The 16,177-nt window shown below is 39.9% G+C and overlaps 2 protein-coding genes across 3 annotated transcripts in view; one reads left to right on the plus strand and one right to left on the minus strand.

Moving 5' to 3' along the window:
- Positions 1-2,101, minus strand: part of LOC146713852 (tripartite motif-containing protein 16-like) — a 3,468-nt gene extending 1,367 nt beyond the window's left edge. Inside the window, exons 1-2 of the mRNA XM_085450466.1 lie at positions 1,902-2,101; positions 1-1,185 (exon numbers count right to left, since the gene is read on the minus strand). The exon at positions 1-1,185 is cut by the window's left edge and continues 1,367 nt beyond it. Of these exons, the coding sequence (XP_085306592.1) occupies positions 1-889 (889 nt within the window). The 5' untranslated portion in view covers positions 890-1,185; positions 1,902-2,101. The remainder of the gene's footprint in view (positions 1,186-1,901) is intronic.
- Positions 2,102-2,588: 487 nt separating this feature from the next.
- LOC146713853 (uncharacterized) lies at positions 2,589-12,346 on the plus strand. Of its 2 annotated transcripts, none has more exons than XM_085450498.1 (4): positions 2,589-2,957; positions 3,969-4,151; positions 5,142-5,375; positions 10,532-12,346. In XM_085450498.1, the coding sequence occupies exons 2-4, from the start codon at positions 3,980-3,982 to the stop codon at positions 11,380-11,382; spliced, it is 1,257 nt and encodes a 418-aa protein (XP_085306624.1). In that variant the 5' UTR covers positions 2,589-2,957; positions 3,969-3,979; the 3' UTR covers positions 11,383-12,346. The 2 variants fall into 2 exon arrangements, with proteins under 2 accessions (XP_085306624.1, XP_085306623.1); XM_085450497.1 differs by having other exon boundaries at positions 2,590-2,957; positions 3,963-4,151.
- Positions 12,347-16,177: the final 3,831 nt, after the last annotated feature.

Genomic DNA, 16,177 nt, shown 5'->3' on the forward strand with positions numbered 1-16,177 from the left:
AGAGCTGCTCCAGCTCGCCGTCTTTCCTCTTCAGCTCAGCGATCTCCTGCTCCAGCTTCTCCTGAAGCTCTTTGACTCGACTCACTTCAGTTTCCTGCTGGGATCTGACCTTCTTCTTCATATTGGATCTTCTTTTCTGGATGAGACGGATCAGCTCAGTGAACATCTTCTCACTGTCCTCCACTGCTTTATCAGCAGAGCCATTGATGGCCTCCACCTCCTGTTGAAGCAGCTTCACATCTTTCTCTCGCTCCTGGATTCTCTGCTGGATGTTTAGTCGTCTCACCTCGAGCTCCTTCTGCTTCTCAGTCCTTTCTGCTGCAGCTGGGACTGTTTCATGGCCTTTATGTTCATCCATCGTGCAGAGATAACAGATATTCTGCTGATCAGTACGACAGAAAATCTTCATCACCTCATCATGACGAGAGCAGATGTTCTCCTGGAGCTTCTTGGAGGGGGCCACCAGCTTGTGTTTCTTTAACGGAGCTGCATCATAGTGAGGTTGGAGGTGTTTCTCACAGTAAGAGGCCAGACAGACTAAACAGGACTTGATGGCTTTCAGCTTCCTCCCAGTGCAGACATCACAGGCCACATCTTCAGGTCCAGCATAGCAGTGATCAGCTGGAGCAGCTTGGAGTCCACTCTTCTTCAGCTGCTCCACTAAAGCTGCTAACATGGTGTTTTTCTCCAGGACAGGCCTCGGTGTGAAAGTCTTCCTGCACTGAGGGCAGCTGTGGATTCCCTTCCTGTCCTCTTCATCAAAGTGGGTTTTAATACAGTTCCTGCAGTAGCTGTGTCCACAGGGAATAGTCACCGGATTTATCAGTAGATCCAAACAGATGGAACAAGAGAAGGTTTCTCGGTCCAGCTGAACTCCTTTCTGTGCCATTTCTCCTCTCAGTGTCAGTGACTGTGTGAGTTTCTCTTCCTTATAACTGAAACTAGTCTGAGCTCTGATCTCAAAATGTGAATGGAGCCTGTCAGCTCTTACACATCACCACATGTTGACTGCATGTCAGAATGATAGAAGTGATACAGACGATGGTATCAGATCCACATTAACGTGATGGTATCAATACTTTAGTTTGTGTCTCTCCTTTAACTTAAGTCCGCTTCATCAAACAGCACCTCTCTTCTTCTTCAGATCTTAATGGCATTTGGCAAACACAGATCCATTTTCATCACCTGTGCAGACAAGGGTAAAGCAGTGAAAAGGAAAAAAGAAAATCTTTGAATCAATCAATTACACAATTGGCCTGACAAATTCCTTCCAATTCTAGCAAACTGTTGCATCCAGTAATATGTGTTTTACTGATTTGATTGTTTTCCTAACCAATGTTTCCAAGACAAGTGAGAATCAACAGACACCCCAACATAAAACTGCCAGTCCTTTACTCAGGACATGATATGTGCAATTTAGACATTTTTCATCTTTAAATCACGTCCTCACAGTGAAACTTTTGTCATTCTCTTTAATAAGAAAGAAACAAGTAATCTGAGCTGCTTTGATACTTACAGCATCTCCGTGGTGGGGGGAGGCCTAATCTCATAGCTAATTTATCCACATCTACATCTTACTTGGCTCATCAAACATAATAACAACAGACAAGCCGTCACATTTCTCGCTATAATATGCATTTTAAAACAGAACTTTTGTCCCCGTTTCTGTTTTCTTTTTTCTATTTCAGGTACTCCGGATAAAACCCCACAGACGCTCTTTTGTTGTCAGGCAGCAGACTGTGGAGTCCATTAACGCTTATTTGACTGAGTCGTGTGTCTTTATCTTGTTGAAACACATCTCTACAAACACTCATCAGAGAGCCGTTTCTCAGTATTTTAGCACTCTTCATCTCCCTACAGGCGTATTTATCGCTGTTGTTGCTAAATCTGGTTCCACTCACCGAGCCGAAGAGTTTTTCTTCTTGGGCCATTTTTTTATACTTTACATCCCTCTTCGTGTCTCGTTGTCACGGTTACACTGTCCATTTTCTCCACATTACAGATTTCATTTTGCTCTTATTGTGGTTTTCGCCTCGTTTAACTTCGTCGTCGTCGTCGTCGTTTCTTAGCGGTTAGCAAACAACGACGTGGCGCATTACCGCCACCAAGTGGCTTGGAGTGTGGACTAGCGTTAGCTCATAGCAAACAATCAAATAAATAATACAGTTTATTATTATTGTTGTTGTTGTTGTTGTTGTTGATGATGATGATGATGATGATGATGATGATGATAATAATGCTAGAATAAAACACATAACACAACGTTGACAAAAGAAGAGCAATAAACACAAAAGCACAAGATAAAATGAACAAACAGTGGGTTCACAGTGAATATGCAGATTTGAACAGATGGGTTTTGAGTCTTGATTTAAACTGGGGGAGCAAACCAATGTTTCTTATATCTGGGGGCAGAGAGTTCCACAGCCTGGGAGCAGAGCAACTAAAAGCTCTGCTTCCCGTGGTGGTGAGGCCATAAGAAGACACAGAAAGCTGGATAGAAAAAGAAGATCGAAGTGAACGGGCAGAAGAGGTAGTGCTTAACAGGTCAGAGAGGTAAGGAGGAGCACACACACACACACACACACACACACACACACACACACACACACACACACACACACACACACACACACACACACACACACACAAAAACAGAGGAGGGGGGAGGGTCCACGAGAGGTTTGACCGGCAGGTCTGCGAAGGGACCGGAAACAGCAGAGCGACGTGATGTTTCAGGAAGTGAAATAAGAACAGAAGTCGATGGCGGGAGAGAAGAGCGGGGGTGAAAAAAAGGTCAAACAAGAGGGGAAAATACAAAAAAAAACAAAACAGTGAAAGTAAATCTGTAATGTGGATGAAACGGACAGTGAGCGCAATGTAACCGTGACAACGAGACACGAGGACGGATTTAAGTCGAGGTTAAAAAACTGTCTCCAGAAGAAAAAGTCTTCGGCTCGGTGAGTGGAACCAGTTTCAGCTACAACGGCGATAAATAAGCATGCAGGGAGGTTAAGAGTGATATAATACTGAGGAACGGCTCTCTGATGAGTGTTTGTAGGGATATGGTTCAGCAAGGTAAAGACACACGACTGAGTCTAGTAAATGGAAAGGAGGTGCAGTTTGGGCAAAGTGTTCAAGCAGTAGGTAGAATGACAATGTGGTGGAAAAAGTGACAAGATGGTGATAAAGTGGCTGAAGTGATAACGAGCTCAGCATAGACAGGAAAACATGACAAACATCATGTGGAATCAGCTCATTGTTATTGTTATTAATATTTTTACTTCAGCTGGGGTAATTGATGGATGAAGGAAATAAGTTCCACTGAATTACAACAAGTAGATATAGGAAAATAAGATATGTGTTACTATATAAGCTATGGGACAGATTTATGAAGCAGGACAGATTATTGTGACGCAGCAGTTGCAGTGAGATTTAGAAACATTGTACTGTAATTTATTTAGAAGCGTGAAGCCAGTTCACTTGAGTAAAGAACAGCTCAAAAACCAACCGATCTGATGAGGGAAACAGTGATGGCCTACTAGCTAAATCAAGATGTGACCCTGTGAACGACTTCCCTAAACCTGCAGTCCAGCAGTTCATCTAAACAAAAGGCACCTAGACTAAAACAGATGTACTTGTGTTTGCTATACCATAAAACAATAAAAGAAGGTACGAGCTCTTCTTGTGACTCCAGGATCTGAGTGTGAATGCCAGAACACTCTGGAAGACACACAGTCTTTGCAAACTACTAAGGATCACACATCCTATCACTACACAATCAATTATTCACCTCTAAGCATATATGGTTTTATTTTTCTAAGCATAAATGACAATCAACAATATAAACCTGACAGACTTGAATGGCCCGTATTTGTGAGAAACACAAACTAAAGTATTGATCCCTTCACGTTAGTGTGGGTCTTATACCAATATGTCTGTATCATTTGTATCGATCCGCCCAGCCCCAGCCTCAGCAGCAATGAGTTCAGCTCAGTATCTGAGAGAGTTCATCAAGGAGAGACTAACTGCTGTTTGTGAAGAAATCTTCTCAGAGGTTCAAAAAACCATCGTCCAGTATGAGGAGGAGATCAACCGTCAGCACAGACTGCTGGATATCAGCCGGACACCCGACAGAAACTCACACATCATAGGTATGGACATGTTTTTAACTCTGTGCTGTTCAAGCTCAGATTCTTCAGTGTTTGGTTGATTGGTGATAAATCTGAAAGTTTATCAGCATCTCCAGGATTTCTCTAAGCTGATGTTAGCTGAGAGCAGGAAGCTGTTACTTTGGTGATGAATTCACAGGAGCAAACTGTGATAGTTGAGGAAGAGCACACACAGTCTTAATGAGACAGTGTGAAAACTATTTATCAGTGCTGTGGTTCAGTGTCCAGTGATGGACTATGTTGCACTGGTGCAGGTTCATGGTCACTGATAGGTTAGGTCCTAGTAACAGCAGAGACTTTATAAGAGAGAGGTAAACGTTTTAATGACACATGTTAGTGATGTTGATAGACTCAGTCAGTCTTATCATGCTGCTCCATTACGATAACATATGTGTGTGAAATGGGCCGGCGAGCTACTCAATTGGTGCATCTCTAGTTTGCAAATTTGAGCATTTGCATAATAACAGTGAACTCCACCAATCTCAGACATTGCCTTTTTCAGTTTAGGATTGTGGGTGGAGTAGTTCTTTGAAGAAAAGTCTCTTTTGTTATAACAAGCTTGATATCATACAGACATTTGGTTTCTACAGGAGCTCATACCATCGTTTCACAGTGTCATAATCAAAATCCCAGAATGGCATTTTTACTTTGTGAGCTTCAGTGTTGAGCTCTGTTGTGACAGTGGTTATTAACTTTCCCTGTTGAGACAGTATTTCTGCTTGAGGCTCTGTGTTTGCTCCCATAAAAAGAACTGTTTGATGCACCTTCTTTCTGTCTTCTTCATCATAAAATGGACCAACTAAAGAACGCCTGCTCTGATCAGGACATTATCACATGACCTGGTGATGAAGATCTACAGGGAACATACAAGAATAACACCAAAATGCAACATTTTCATTACAAATATAACAAGAGAATCTTGTCACTCTGTTTTTCCTCAAAACCTCACAAAACAACATGACTGTGAGGAAGAGGAGAGTCTGGGTGAGCAGCAGGTCTGTAATCAGGAGACGAACTCCAGTCTGGACCAGGAGGACCCAGAGCCTCCACAGATTAAAGAGGAACAGGAGGAACTGTGCAGCAGTCAGGAGGGAGAGCAGCTTGGACTGAAGCAGGAGGCTGAAGACATTATTGTCTGGACTGATGAAGAGCAGCTCAGGCTGCTGGAGATGGTCTGGAAACCTGAGATGCAGTCACACAGAATAGGTATGTAAAACTGTGATGGTCATAATAAAACTAAATATGACTCATGGAGAAGGCCTGCAGAATTAGAGAATGAGGGCAAAGAGAGCATTGCCTAACACCAAATTTTATAGCGCTGTTTACCTCTAGCAGAGTGAGCCTTAAAGCTTTGTACCTTCTGGTGACATCACTAGTCCAGAGAGACCTGCCCCATCAAATTCCTCAGAACACTTCTGTCTGTTTCTGCTAGTGTCAATGTGCAGTCCACTTCCAATACATATTTGTAGAATAAAAGATAAAACATAAATGTGTGATACAAATCATGAGGTAATTATGTAATATAAAGAAATCAGGGTATATGAGCCTTAAAGATAAAACAATACATTTTAAGATTATACAGAGTGTTAAAGCAATGGCTTCAACCTACAGCCTTTAAAGTGGAGATTAAAAAGCTGTCTGAATGCAAATAAGTCTAGATGTTTCCACATAGTTTTTTTTAAGTATCAGAAAGCTAAGATGGGGTGATTAAAACATTAGCTTACAATAATGGTTGCTAGCTTATACTTTTTTGAAATAAGATCATGTGACCCTTTAACCCTTTCATACATGAATGATGACAACCTCAATCTGGATTTTTTTTCGTATTTTTATTCATCTTTAAACATGGGAAAAAAAATAATTTTTTGAACTTCATTTTTTTAAACATGTACTTTTCACAGAGTTTTTTACATGTCCACTTAGGTGGACAATATAGGTTTTGACAAATTAATGAATAATAAACACTGTGTAAAAACGATAACATAACAAAAATACTTTTTCATATATTTCAATTATATTTTATAATAATATAAGAATATATGTAACAAATATAACTGGTCAGCCAGTGGGTGGCAGGGCATGGAGTGACACATCAGTGTAGTGGTTCATGTGCAAGTACACCATCAACACTGACAGAAATACAAGAAAAAACCTTTGAATAGCTGTCAAATGTAGCGACCACTATACAAACAGCTGTCGTGTCTTTTAGGAAAGTCAATAAAAAGACAGCTGCAGTAGCCATCTCCTCAAGAAATAAATAAATGGATCTCTCAGTTTAGCTACATTTCTAATTTCTATTCAATTCAAATTTGTGTTATTCATACAGAGCACAATCCTAACAACAGTTGCTTCAATGCACTCCTACAGTAAGAAGGGAAAACTCCCTTTTAACAGGAAGAAACAGGTTCACAGCAGGGCAGATATCTGCCCTGACCGGTGGGGGTGAGGGCAGGAGGAAAGGACAAAGAGATGCTGTTAAAGAGAGCCAGAGATTAATAATTTGTAATGATTCAATGCAGAGAGGTCTATTAACACATAATGAGTGAGAAAGGTGACTGAAGAAGAAATACTGAGTGTATCATGGGAATCCCACAGCAGTCTACACCTATTGCAGCATAACTATGGGAGGATTCAGGGTTACCTGATCCAGCCCTAACTGTATGCTTTCTTAAAAGTAAAGAGGTTGTCTGTCTCCTCTAGCCAAATATTCTAGAAAACACCAGTAAATCTGCAGCCTGAAGACAAAGTGTTTTAATGGAGTGATATGGTACTATAAGCTCATTAAGATAAGATGGAGCCTGATTATTCAAGAACTTGTGTGTGAAAAGCAGGATTTAACAGAACGCTAATGAAGAGACCCCGATATAGTAGAAATATGCTCTCTCTTTCTAGTTCCTTTCAGTACACTTGCTGCAGCACTTTGGATCAACTCAAAGCCTTACATGGAGTTTTAGGACATCCCAGTAATATCAATTTACAGTAGTCCAAACTAGAAGTAATAAATGCATGAACTAGCTTTTCTAGAGAGGATATTGGTATTTTTTGAGTTACTATGCAAATGTAAGAAAGCATTCCTATGTATTTGTTTAATATTGCCATAAATAATTTAATGGTTTGGATTTAATTCAGCCTTCATTTATTTATTTATTTATTTCACACTTGGTTCAACAGTTTCAACAGTTTTATCCTTTCATACACACAAACCATGCTTTCCCGTGATATAGCACTCCAACCATGCGTGAAAAGGAGCAGGAAGAAGAAAATATTCTTATTAAACCCCGCCCTCTATCTGCGATTCAACTAATATAAGTGGGCACCATAAACCAGGGAACACACTAGCATTTATCTCCAAATCCTAACACAGACCAAACAACACATTTACAATCAGCAATATACCACATCACATAATAACAAGGAGAAGAAAAAAAGTAAATAGAATAAAATAAGGAGAAAGAAAGAGGGAGAAAAAAAATCCCCTTCTATGAACTCCAATTTCTTTCATATTCTTCATATTGATTTATCGTTTTAAACATGTAACACTTTTTAAAACAATGTAAATTTGTACAACTCTTTAGATTATAATGAAGAGAGTTCAGCACAGTCGTATACCCCTAACCGTTGACTCATTAATCTTTGTGTAGTCCTAGCTAGCTGATGCTTAAAATTATATTTTCTTCTGCTGTCTTCACCTCCCAAACACATTGAAATTAAATTTTGTAACTTGAAAGGCAAAGTATTATTTTTAGCCTTAAACATAGTGTCCGTAGTTTCACTAAATCTTGTAATTTCAATAGTTTGCAATTTTATAAACAATTTATTTGTATGTTCTCTATATTTAACATTATGAATCATTCGTATCACTTTCTTCTGTAATAAGTATAGAAGGTTTATGGTATTCAAGCTTCCATACAATAACTGGGGTATGAGAAAAACAATGTAAAGTATAAGATTCACATTGACTTGTAGTCTAATAAATCTCTAACATTTCCCAAAATATAAATGTTTTTGACAATTTTCTTTCTAATATACTCAATATGAGATTTCCAAGTTAAATTTTCATATACTATTACACCGAAAAAGCAAAATTCAGTAACTCTTTCAATCAATTCTCCAATAGTAGACATAATAACTTATTCCTCCTTTACACCATTACCAAATATCACAAATTTTGTTTTTGTCAGATTCAAAGATAATTTATTTACATCAAACCATTTTTAAATATTACCATCTCAGAAACCATAATTTTAACCAAATCTTTCAAATTCTCTCTTGAGCAATAAAAATTTGTATCATCTGCAATTAAAACGAAATGTAACCTTTTTGATACGTCACAGATATCATTGATATATAAATTAAAAAGTTTAGGTCCCAAAATAGAACCTTGAGGAACGCCACATACAATCTTCAATCTTTCAGAGGTGTTGCTTTAATATGGCCATTGAAAGTAAAGCTTGATTTAAACCTTTGTAAGAAATCTACGCCCCGATTTACTTTGTAATTGGAAGCTCCTTTCAACCTTCCATGCCATTCAAGATGTTGAAGGCTGCATTGATATGATGTGTAGTTAGGCGTAGGAAGGTTACGGCCTAGGGTTAGAGCAGTTTCTGGTTACGACATTGTTTTCCTGGATAGGCTCTGTAATTTTTTACACAGGTCTTCAGTGTCTGAAGTCTGAAGATGTAAACTAAATGGATTTGTCTTTTTTTCTGTTTAATTGAAGGAGGATGAATGGAATTAAGTTTTAGTTGTGTCCAGACATCCACTTTTCCAAGGCACAAACATAATGAGAGCACAGAAATGAATCTGGGTATCATTTACATATTTGATAGATGGCTTATCACAGCTAACTCCTAAAAGATGTCATGAAGAGACAGCATATGCAGATTAAATAGGACAGTCCCATGAATTGGTCATTGTGGGACTGCACACAGCATCATGGTGTTTTGCATTTCATAAAGGGGTGCTGCTATCCCTTAGTGTTTGTCAGTGTTGCCAACTTAGCAACTTTGTCACTATACTATACTATACAAATCTGTTCTGCAGTTTCACATTCAGTTGTTTTGGAGGTTTGTTGTTAACCTTCCTATTCACGGTTGTCCAGTCCTGTTTCCTCCCGTATACAGGGGTAGAAGAGCTTCTCTGTCTCGTAGGAAGTGAAGGCCAGTCGGTTTCAGAGATTTCAGCTCGCTGTGCTTTGCCTGTGATACGTCCTCCCCCTTCCAGGGGACATGATTTATGTCTTGGTTTTGCACCAAGACAGTCCAAGGGGGGATTATCACTTGAGGATTTATAATAATGCACGGAGTCTACTTTCTTGGTCATGTTATCTGTGCTCCTTAGCTGTGTACTAGCTTGCTCATCGCCATTGTTTTGAATCAAAGGCAAGGTTGTTTCATTTCCACACAGTCCATTTACCTCCACGTTTACTTCTAAGCGATGATTTTTTGTCTCCAGTACTGCAATCTTCTGCATGAGGCTGTGGTAGTCATCTGTGGAGAGGGGAGGCATCTTGTTGCTAGTTAGCCTAGCGGTTAGCACCTTTCCAGGCTATTGAGGCTGTTCGGTGCCCAGACGCTGTAATCAGGCTTCAGCTGTGTCTAGGCCACAGACACACAGAGCGCTGAGGATAAGGTAACTATAAAATTTGCTGTTTCTGTTAAGAACACTTTAGTCCTAATGATCTATAAGTGTCCAGAAGCTATCGCAGGTAAGCTCATACAGAAAAAAGGGAAAAAATCAGCATAAAAATCAATAAAAGAAGCAAAGCATTTAAAGAGCAAAGAGATGAAGCGTCCACACTCACAAAAGGGGGAGGAGTTGCCAGCCTTGTTCCTAGGAGATAAAGTGAATTTTGTAATCTGTCTAATAGGACATTACAATTTCCACTGTAGAAAAACTACTCAAGTTGTTATTTGTTTCTGATTGGTTCATTGGTTTACTTTCCCCCCCAAATGAGTGAGACACTGAAATGCTAAGAAACTCCTGCTTACTTATACTGGATTAAGAAAAAAGCCACATTAAAACTATAACACTCAGTAACAAAGCTTTGACACTGCGAGCACAAAGAAAAGTTTCTGAAGCAGCACAAATGTGTAACACTTAAACTGAGAAATCCACTTTCATTTACCAAAAAACACACCAACATCACTACATTTCACACATTTATAGACATCCACACATTTAACTGATCTTTATTAATAAGAAATAAGTCATTTGCATCAGTGCCCAAATAATTTGTCATTTTGTACTCTTTAAATTTCACTGTTACATGGTCACTACGTAGAGAGCTGCTAATGATTCAGATCAGAATACATTTTCTCAAATGTTTGTTATTAGTTAATTTATTCCCTATTTCTCTTCAGACCTTCACCAGCAGAGTGTCCATGATGAGGAGATGGTCACCAGAGAGAAGCAGGTCTGTAATAAAGAAAGGAATTCCAGTCTGGACCAGGAGGACCCAGAGCCTCCACAGATTAAAGAGGAACAGGAGGAACTGTGCAGCAGTCAGGAGGGAGAGCAGCTTGGACTGAAGCAGGAGGCTGATACTTTCATGGAGACTCCGACTTATGGGGAAAGTGACTACAGTGAACCAGAACCAAACAGTGAGCAGTTCATTTCTCACATCTCTCCTGAAGCAGAGAGCCGAGATCATGACGAAAGCCAGCGTGTGGACTCAGGATCAGCTAGAAATGCAGAGCTGAAAAAGAATAGATATGACAGAAAGAGAAGTCACAGTCAGAGAGTAAACAACACTTCTGTGTCAGAGAGTCAGAGTAAACCTCAGAACAGGCATAAGCATCTGATATGTGACATATGTGGAAAGCTTTGTCAAAAGAAATCCAAATTGATTAGCCATAAGAGACGTCACACAGGTGAGAGACCACATTCCTGTAACACCTGTGGGAAAAGATTCTTTCAGAAGTCACATTTGAGTGATCATGTAAAAATTCACTCAGATGAGAAGCCACATCTTTGCAGGACCTGTGGAAAAAGATTCAAACTAAACTCTACATTGCAACGTCATGTAAGAATTCACACAGGTGAGAAACCACATCTTTGCAGGACCTGTGGAAAAAGATTCAAACTAAACTCTTCATTGCAACGTCATGTAAGAATTCACACAGGTGAGAAACCGTATTCCTGTAGCAACTGTGGGAAAAGATATAGGCGGCTTGACCATGTAAAGATTCACATGAAAATTCATGCTGTTTAAAGTGTCTTCCTCAGAAAATGGGTTGTGATTCGTCATACTTCTTTTTGACAGATGGAGGTTCTGCTGTTTTTTTTTTTTTTTTTTTGTTATGCACTGAAACTGAAAACTCAGAATTGCTGATGTCAAAATTAATCAGCTCTTGAATATGCTTCCCAGAATAGGGCAGTTTATTACCTCATTATTATATAGTCAGGGAAAAAAACCTTTTGAACCTCTGCTGAAATCTTTATAGTCTGCCCACTAACAAAGGAATTATCAGTCTATAAATTTAATGGTAAGTTTATTTGAACAGTGATAGAACAACAACACCGAAAAATGCAAAAAAAGTTATAGATCAATTTGCACGTTATTTAGTGAAATAAATATTTGGTCCCTTTGCAAAACTTTTGAAACCTTTGCTTGGTGGCAAAACCTTTGTTTCCAATCACAGAGGTCTGATGTGTCTTTTAGTTGTCTACGAGTTTTGCACATATCTCAGTGGGGATTTTGTCTCACTCCTCGTTGCAGATCCTCTGAGTAATAAATGTTTCATGGCATCTCGAACCTTCAGCTCCTTCCACAGATTTTTCTATGGGATTAAGGTCGCTGAGCCAATCCTTTGTAGCCTTGACCATGTGTCTTGGATCACTGTCATGCTGGAATACCCACTAACGACCCATTCTCAATGCCCTAGCTGAGAGAAGGAGGTTCTCAACCAAGATTTGACAGTACATGGCCTTTTCCATCCTCTCTTCAATGCGGTGCAGTTGTCCTGTCCCCCTGGCAGAAAAACACCCCCAAAGCACAATGTTTCCACCTCAATGTTTAACATTGGGGACGGTGTTCTTGGAGTCATAGGCCATGTAGTTTTAGGCCGTATGTTATAAGTATGTTGTTTTATGTTTTTATTGCCTGTTTCTATTGTAAAGGACTTTGTAGTTTTTCACCTGCGAAAGGTAATGTATAAATAAAGTTTCTTTACTTACCTTGTTTCTGATGTTGTTTTATATACTGTAAATGCAGAAATTGATGTTTTGACCCTTTTGGATAAACATGCCTCATTCCATATCGTTGTTCTAGTTTACCTTTCTTCTTTTTTGTTTGGAAAACAAACATGGCCCTATAGAGAATGATACTAGGATTCACTGATCAGAATATGGTCTTCCAGTAGAAATGACTACATAGACACACTAACACTTACAAAGTCTCAAAGTATATATTTCAGTTTCAATTTTATTTCTATAGCACATTTAACATCAAATTGCTTCACACAATTGCTGTGTTGCAGGATTACAACAATAGAAGAACAAAGAAAATACAGTTATCATTACAAAATTGTTAGAGGTAAGTGGCGGGCACAAGCGTGAACTGGGTGGAAGTTAAAGTCTAATTTGTTTCGACGCACAGACATCAATCAGCAGGCTATTCCAAAGTTTAGCTGCAGCAACAGCACAATCCTCCCTAGTCTTCTGTCGGGACATTGGTTGCTGTAAGAGCGATTGATTAGAGCAGGGGTGCCCAATCCCGGTCCTCGAGAGCTACCGTCCTGCAGCTTTTAGATGCATCCCTACTCCAACACAGCTGAATCAAATGGTTTGATTACCTCTTCAGCATGCCATCGTGTTTGGCAAAGGCCTGATAACAAGCCATTCATTTGATTCAGCTGTGTTGGAGTAGGGATGCATCTAAAAGCTGCAGGATAGTAGCTCTCGAGGACTGGGATTGGGCAGCCCTGGATTAGAGGATCTAAGTGCTCTCTTAGGGGTATATAGGTCAAGGAGGTCAATCAAGTAGCTGGGCGCCAAGTTATTTAAAATTTTACAAGTGTACAAAAGGATTTTAAAAACGATACGTTATTTGACGGGGAGCCATTGAAGGTTGGCTAAGACAGGTGTAATATGATCATGTCTTCTGGTGCCGCTTAAAAGATGTGCTGCGGCATTCTGGACTAGTTACAAGCGTAGGATGAGGGAAAGTTGGAGGCCTAGATGAAGACAATGTTCAGATTTTCACTGGGAGTGAGCGAGTACATCAGAGAGCCAGTCTGGAGAGAGAGAGAGAGAGAGAGAGAGAGAGAGAGAGTAACGTCTTAAATGATTAGACTAATTTCCAAAGAATCAGTGGTACCTCATTTTGAAAATAAAGCCTCATCCCTTCATCATTGTGCCAAGTTCAGAAGTTTTTACTGCACAGTTGTTGAGGACGAAAGAAGAGGAGGACAAAAAGTAGAAATGTGACAAAGAAGCTGACTTTGCTGCTCGGCCTGTTAAGTATAGAAGGATACTACTGCATCACGGTATGGTACGGCAGCTGCACCAAAGCAGATAGAGTGAGGCTTCAGAGTGTGGTCAAGACAGCACAAAAGATCATCGGCCGCCCTCTCCCGTCCCTGATGGACATCTATTCTATATATTATTTTCTTACAGTTCTCTCTTTCTCTTATATTTAAAATAACCACACTACAGACAGACAAGCAACTGCTTTTATACATTGTCATTGGCAACATCCCATGATTGCGTGGCTCCGCTTGTTTATTTTCCACATAAACCTTTCACAATAAAGCTGAAGATCCTGTTGAGATTTTTCTAAATAAAATGAATCATGTGAAAGAGTATGCAGTGTTTATGGATGAGAAGCAAAAAAGAGCCGTTAGGTGCTAAAAAAAATTAACGTTAGAACAGGCTTTTCCCCGCAGCACACCATGTAATAAATACTGAAAAAGAAAATGGCGGCCGTTTCAACTTATGTCTAAAAATGTATAGCTTCGTGCATCGGTCAAAACACTCGACTCCAGCTGGAAACACTTCACGCAAGTTGAGTTGCCCGAGATTCACAGAATTTACAGAAATGTTACATTTTTGTGATTTATATCATTGTCGGGATACATACTTATATCAGAATATAAAATTTTGGTCACATCGCACAGCTCTAACAAAGACAAGATCTGATGGATGAGAACCAAAGTAATTCCTTAGTCACAAGGAGAGGCTCCGCCTACTGTTACGTCTCATAGCTCTCATAATTCAAACAGAAAGAGTCGCTCACTTTCCACAAGAAGAACCCACTGGACCATCACACAGGTCACCCAGCTTCCTAAAGAGGAAGGCTGGGGCGGTAGCAGCTCTTGGAGAGTGTTTGGGATTTAATATATCACATGTAACCCTTCTGGAATATATCCAACAAGTTTGAAGCCGAAATATTGTTTCAGTGACAAGTTATAGGCCACAATCACTTTTTGGTAGCGCTAAAATGCCATGTTCTCAGTCGTTATTCTGCACAAACAAGAAAGAGTCATGGTGATACTGGCACAATAGGTCTTTATTGTTTTAACCACTATTCGACAGTCTTATAACAAATATGAACAACGAGAGTAGACATACTAAACCTGTAGGCATTAATTATTCCATCGTGATGCGTGTAGTCATTCGTGACTGCGCTACACACTGAAAGCAAGCGTCATAATTCGGTTACAAGAAACGTTAAAGCTCCATAAATGCATACCTTTGCCTAATAACAAAGGCATAAATGTGTTGGTTCCCCCCCACGTTATATCAGTTGCACGGAAGTAGCTGGCAATGCAAGTAATCCGGGCGCTGCAGCTTTAAGCAGCTGCGCGCGCTCCCGCGGACGGTGTTCCAGATCTACTGGCGTTTAGATCAACTGGCGTTGGTCGAACAGATGTGTGGCAGTCTTGCGTTTCAGGAGCTGCTACTGACAAACCAGCAAAAAAAATGCCAAATGTGTCATCTGTGACACTTGTGAGGTTGTCTCAAACACACTCCGTCAGTCTTGATGCTGTTGAACAACAAAATGTTTAAAAATGTGGCGAGTTTACCTGGTGATATCCTCATGCGCGACGCGATCGCGAAAACAGCAAACAATTAACACCACGCCGATGTTGTTCACAGGACAGCAAGAGTAAACGATCGGGAGACTCTTGTCGTCGTTATCGTTCCCCTCGCACGGTTTATTTCTCCGAATTCAGCGTTTTTGCTTCACAACTACAGCGTGCAGTTTACTTTGTGCACTAACATGGAGTCGAGTCAACCAGCGCCACCTCTGGCCAAGTGCCACAGCCTACAGCCAGATCAACCTGTGACACACATCTGCACCACGTTTGAATTCGTGTCATGCACATTTGTACCTTTCAATTGTGTCTGTTTGTGCGTCATGCAAATAAACCTTTGAAATGAATGAAACGATGTCATGTATTTATTATCAGCCTACATTTGTACAAAATTCCAAATTATATACACAAAGTCATAGAAATCACCACTCCAATTGGTCATCATGATTTTAATATTCTCTTTTTCCATAACAATGAAATACGCCTTGGACAAATATGACACATCAATATTTCATTAGTGTTGTCACATCACATCCTGTAAGCATCGTCTGTCTGTGTCTTTTCCCTGAAAATGAATATTTCCAGCCAATATAGGCAATTCATCAACATGGCTGGAGTTATATACAGTCTGTATAAGTGTGGTTAATCTAATGAAGATTTGTAAGGAGACGGCAGTTACTGTGAATTCACAGCAGTTACACAGTGATTAGTAATAAACAGCCAGTGAGAGTGAGTGGATATGACTGTTCCCACCACTAACACATGACCATAGGCCACTACTAGATTAACTTGTGACACATCTGCACCTGCTGCTATGATCACATTGAGTAGAGGCTGAGTGGCTGCACTTAACCCTGGTACATCCAAATCTACCCACAAACATGTTGAAAGATGCAATGCCAGCAATGTGGATTGTCAACACTAAAAACAATCGGTAAGCAAAGACAACAGGGATCACTTTTTTCTGTT

The sequence above is a fragment of the Copadichromis virginalis genome, linkage group LG3 (assembly GCF_057382275.1).
Source record: "Copadichromis virginalis isolate Kocher_CV1m ecotype Utaka linkage group LG3, C_Virginalis_male_GT1.1, whole genome shotgun sequence".
Taxonomy (NCBI): domain Eukaryota; kingdom Metazoa; phylum Chordata; class Actinopteri; order Cichliformes; family Cichlidae; genus Copadichromis; species Copadichromis virginalis.

What these genes read in the sequence shown, in the direction of transcription:
- LOC146713853 (XM_085450498.1), top strand. Translation starts at nt 3,980, where the DNA reads ATGAGTTCAGCTCAGTATCTGAGAGAGTTCATCAAGGAGAGACTAACT. An exon ending in CAGAAACTCACACATCATAG is followed by an intron (nt 4,152 to 5,141) that starts GTATGGACATGT and finishes ACTGTGAGGAAG; the next exon opens with AGGAGAGTCTGGGTGAGCAG. An exon ending in GATGCAGTCACACAGAATAG is followed by an intron (nt 5,376 to 10,531) that starts GTATGTAAAACT and finishes ATTTCTCTTCAG; the next exon opens with ACCTTCACCAGCAGAGTGTC.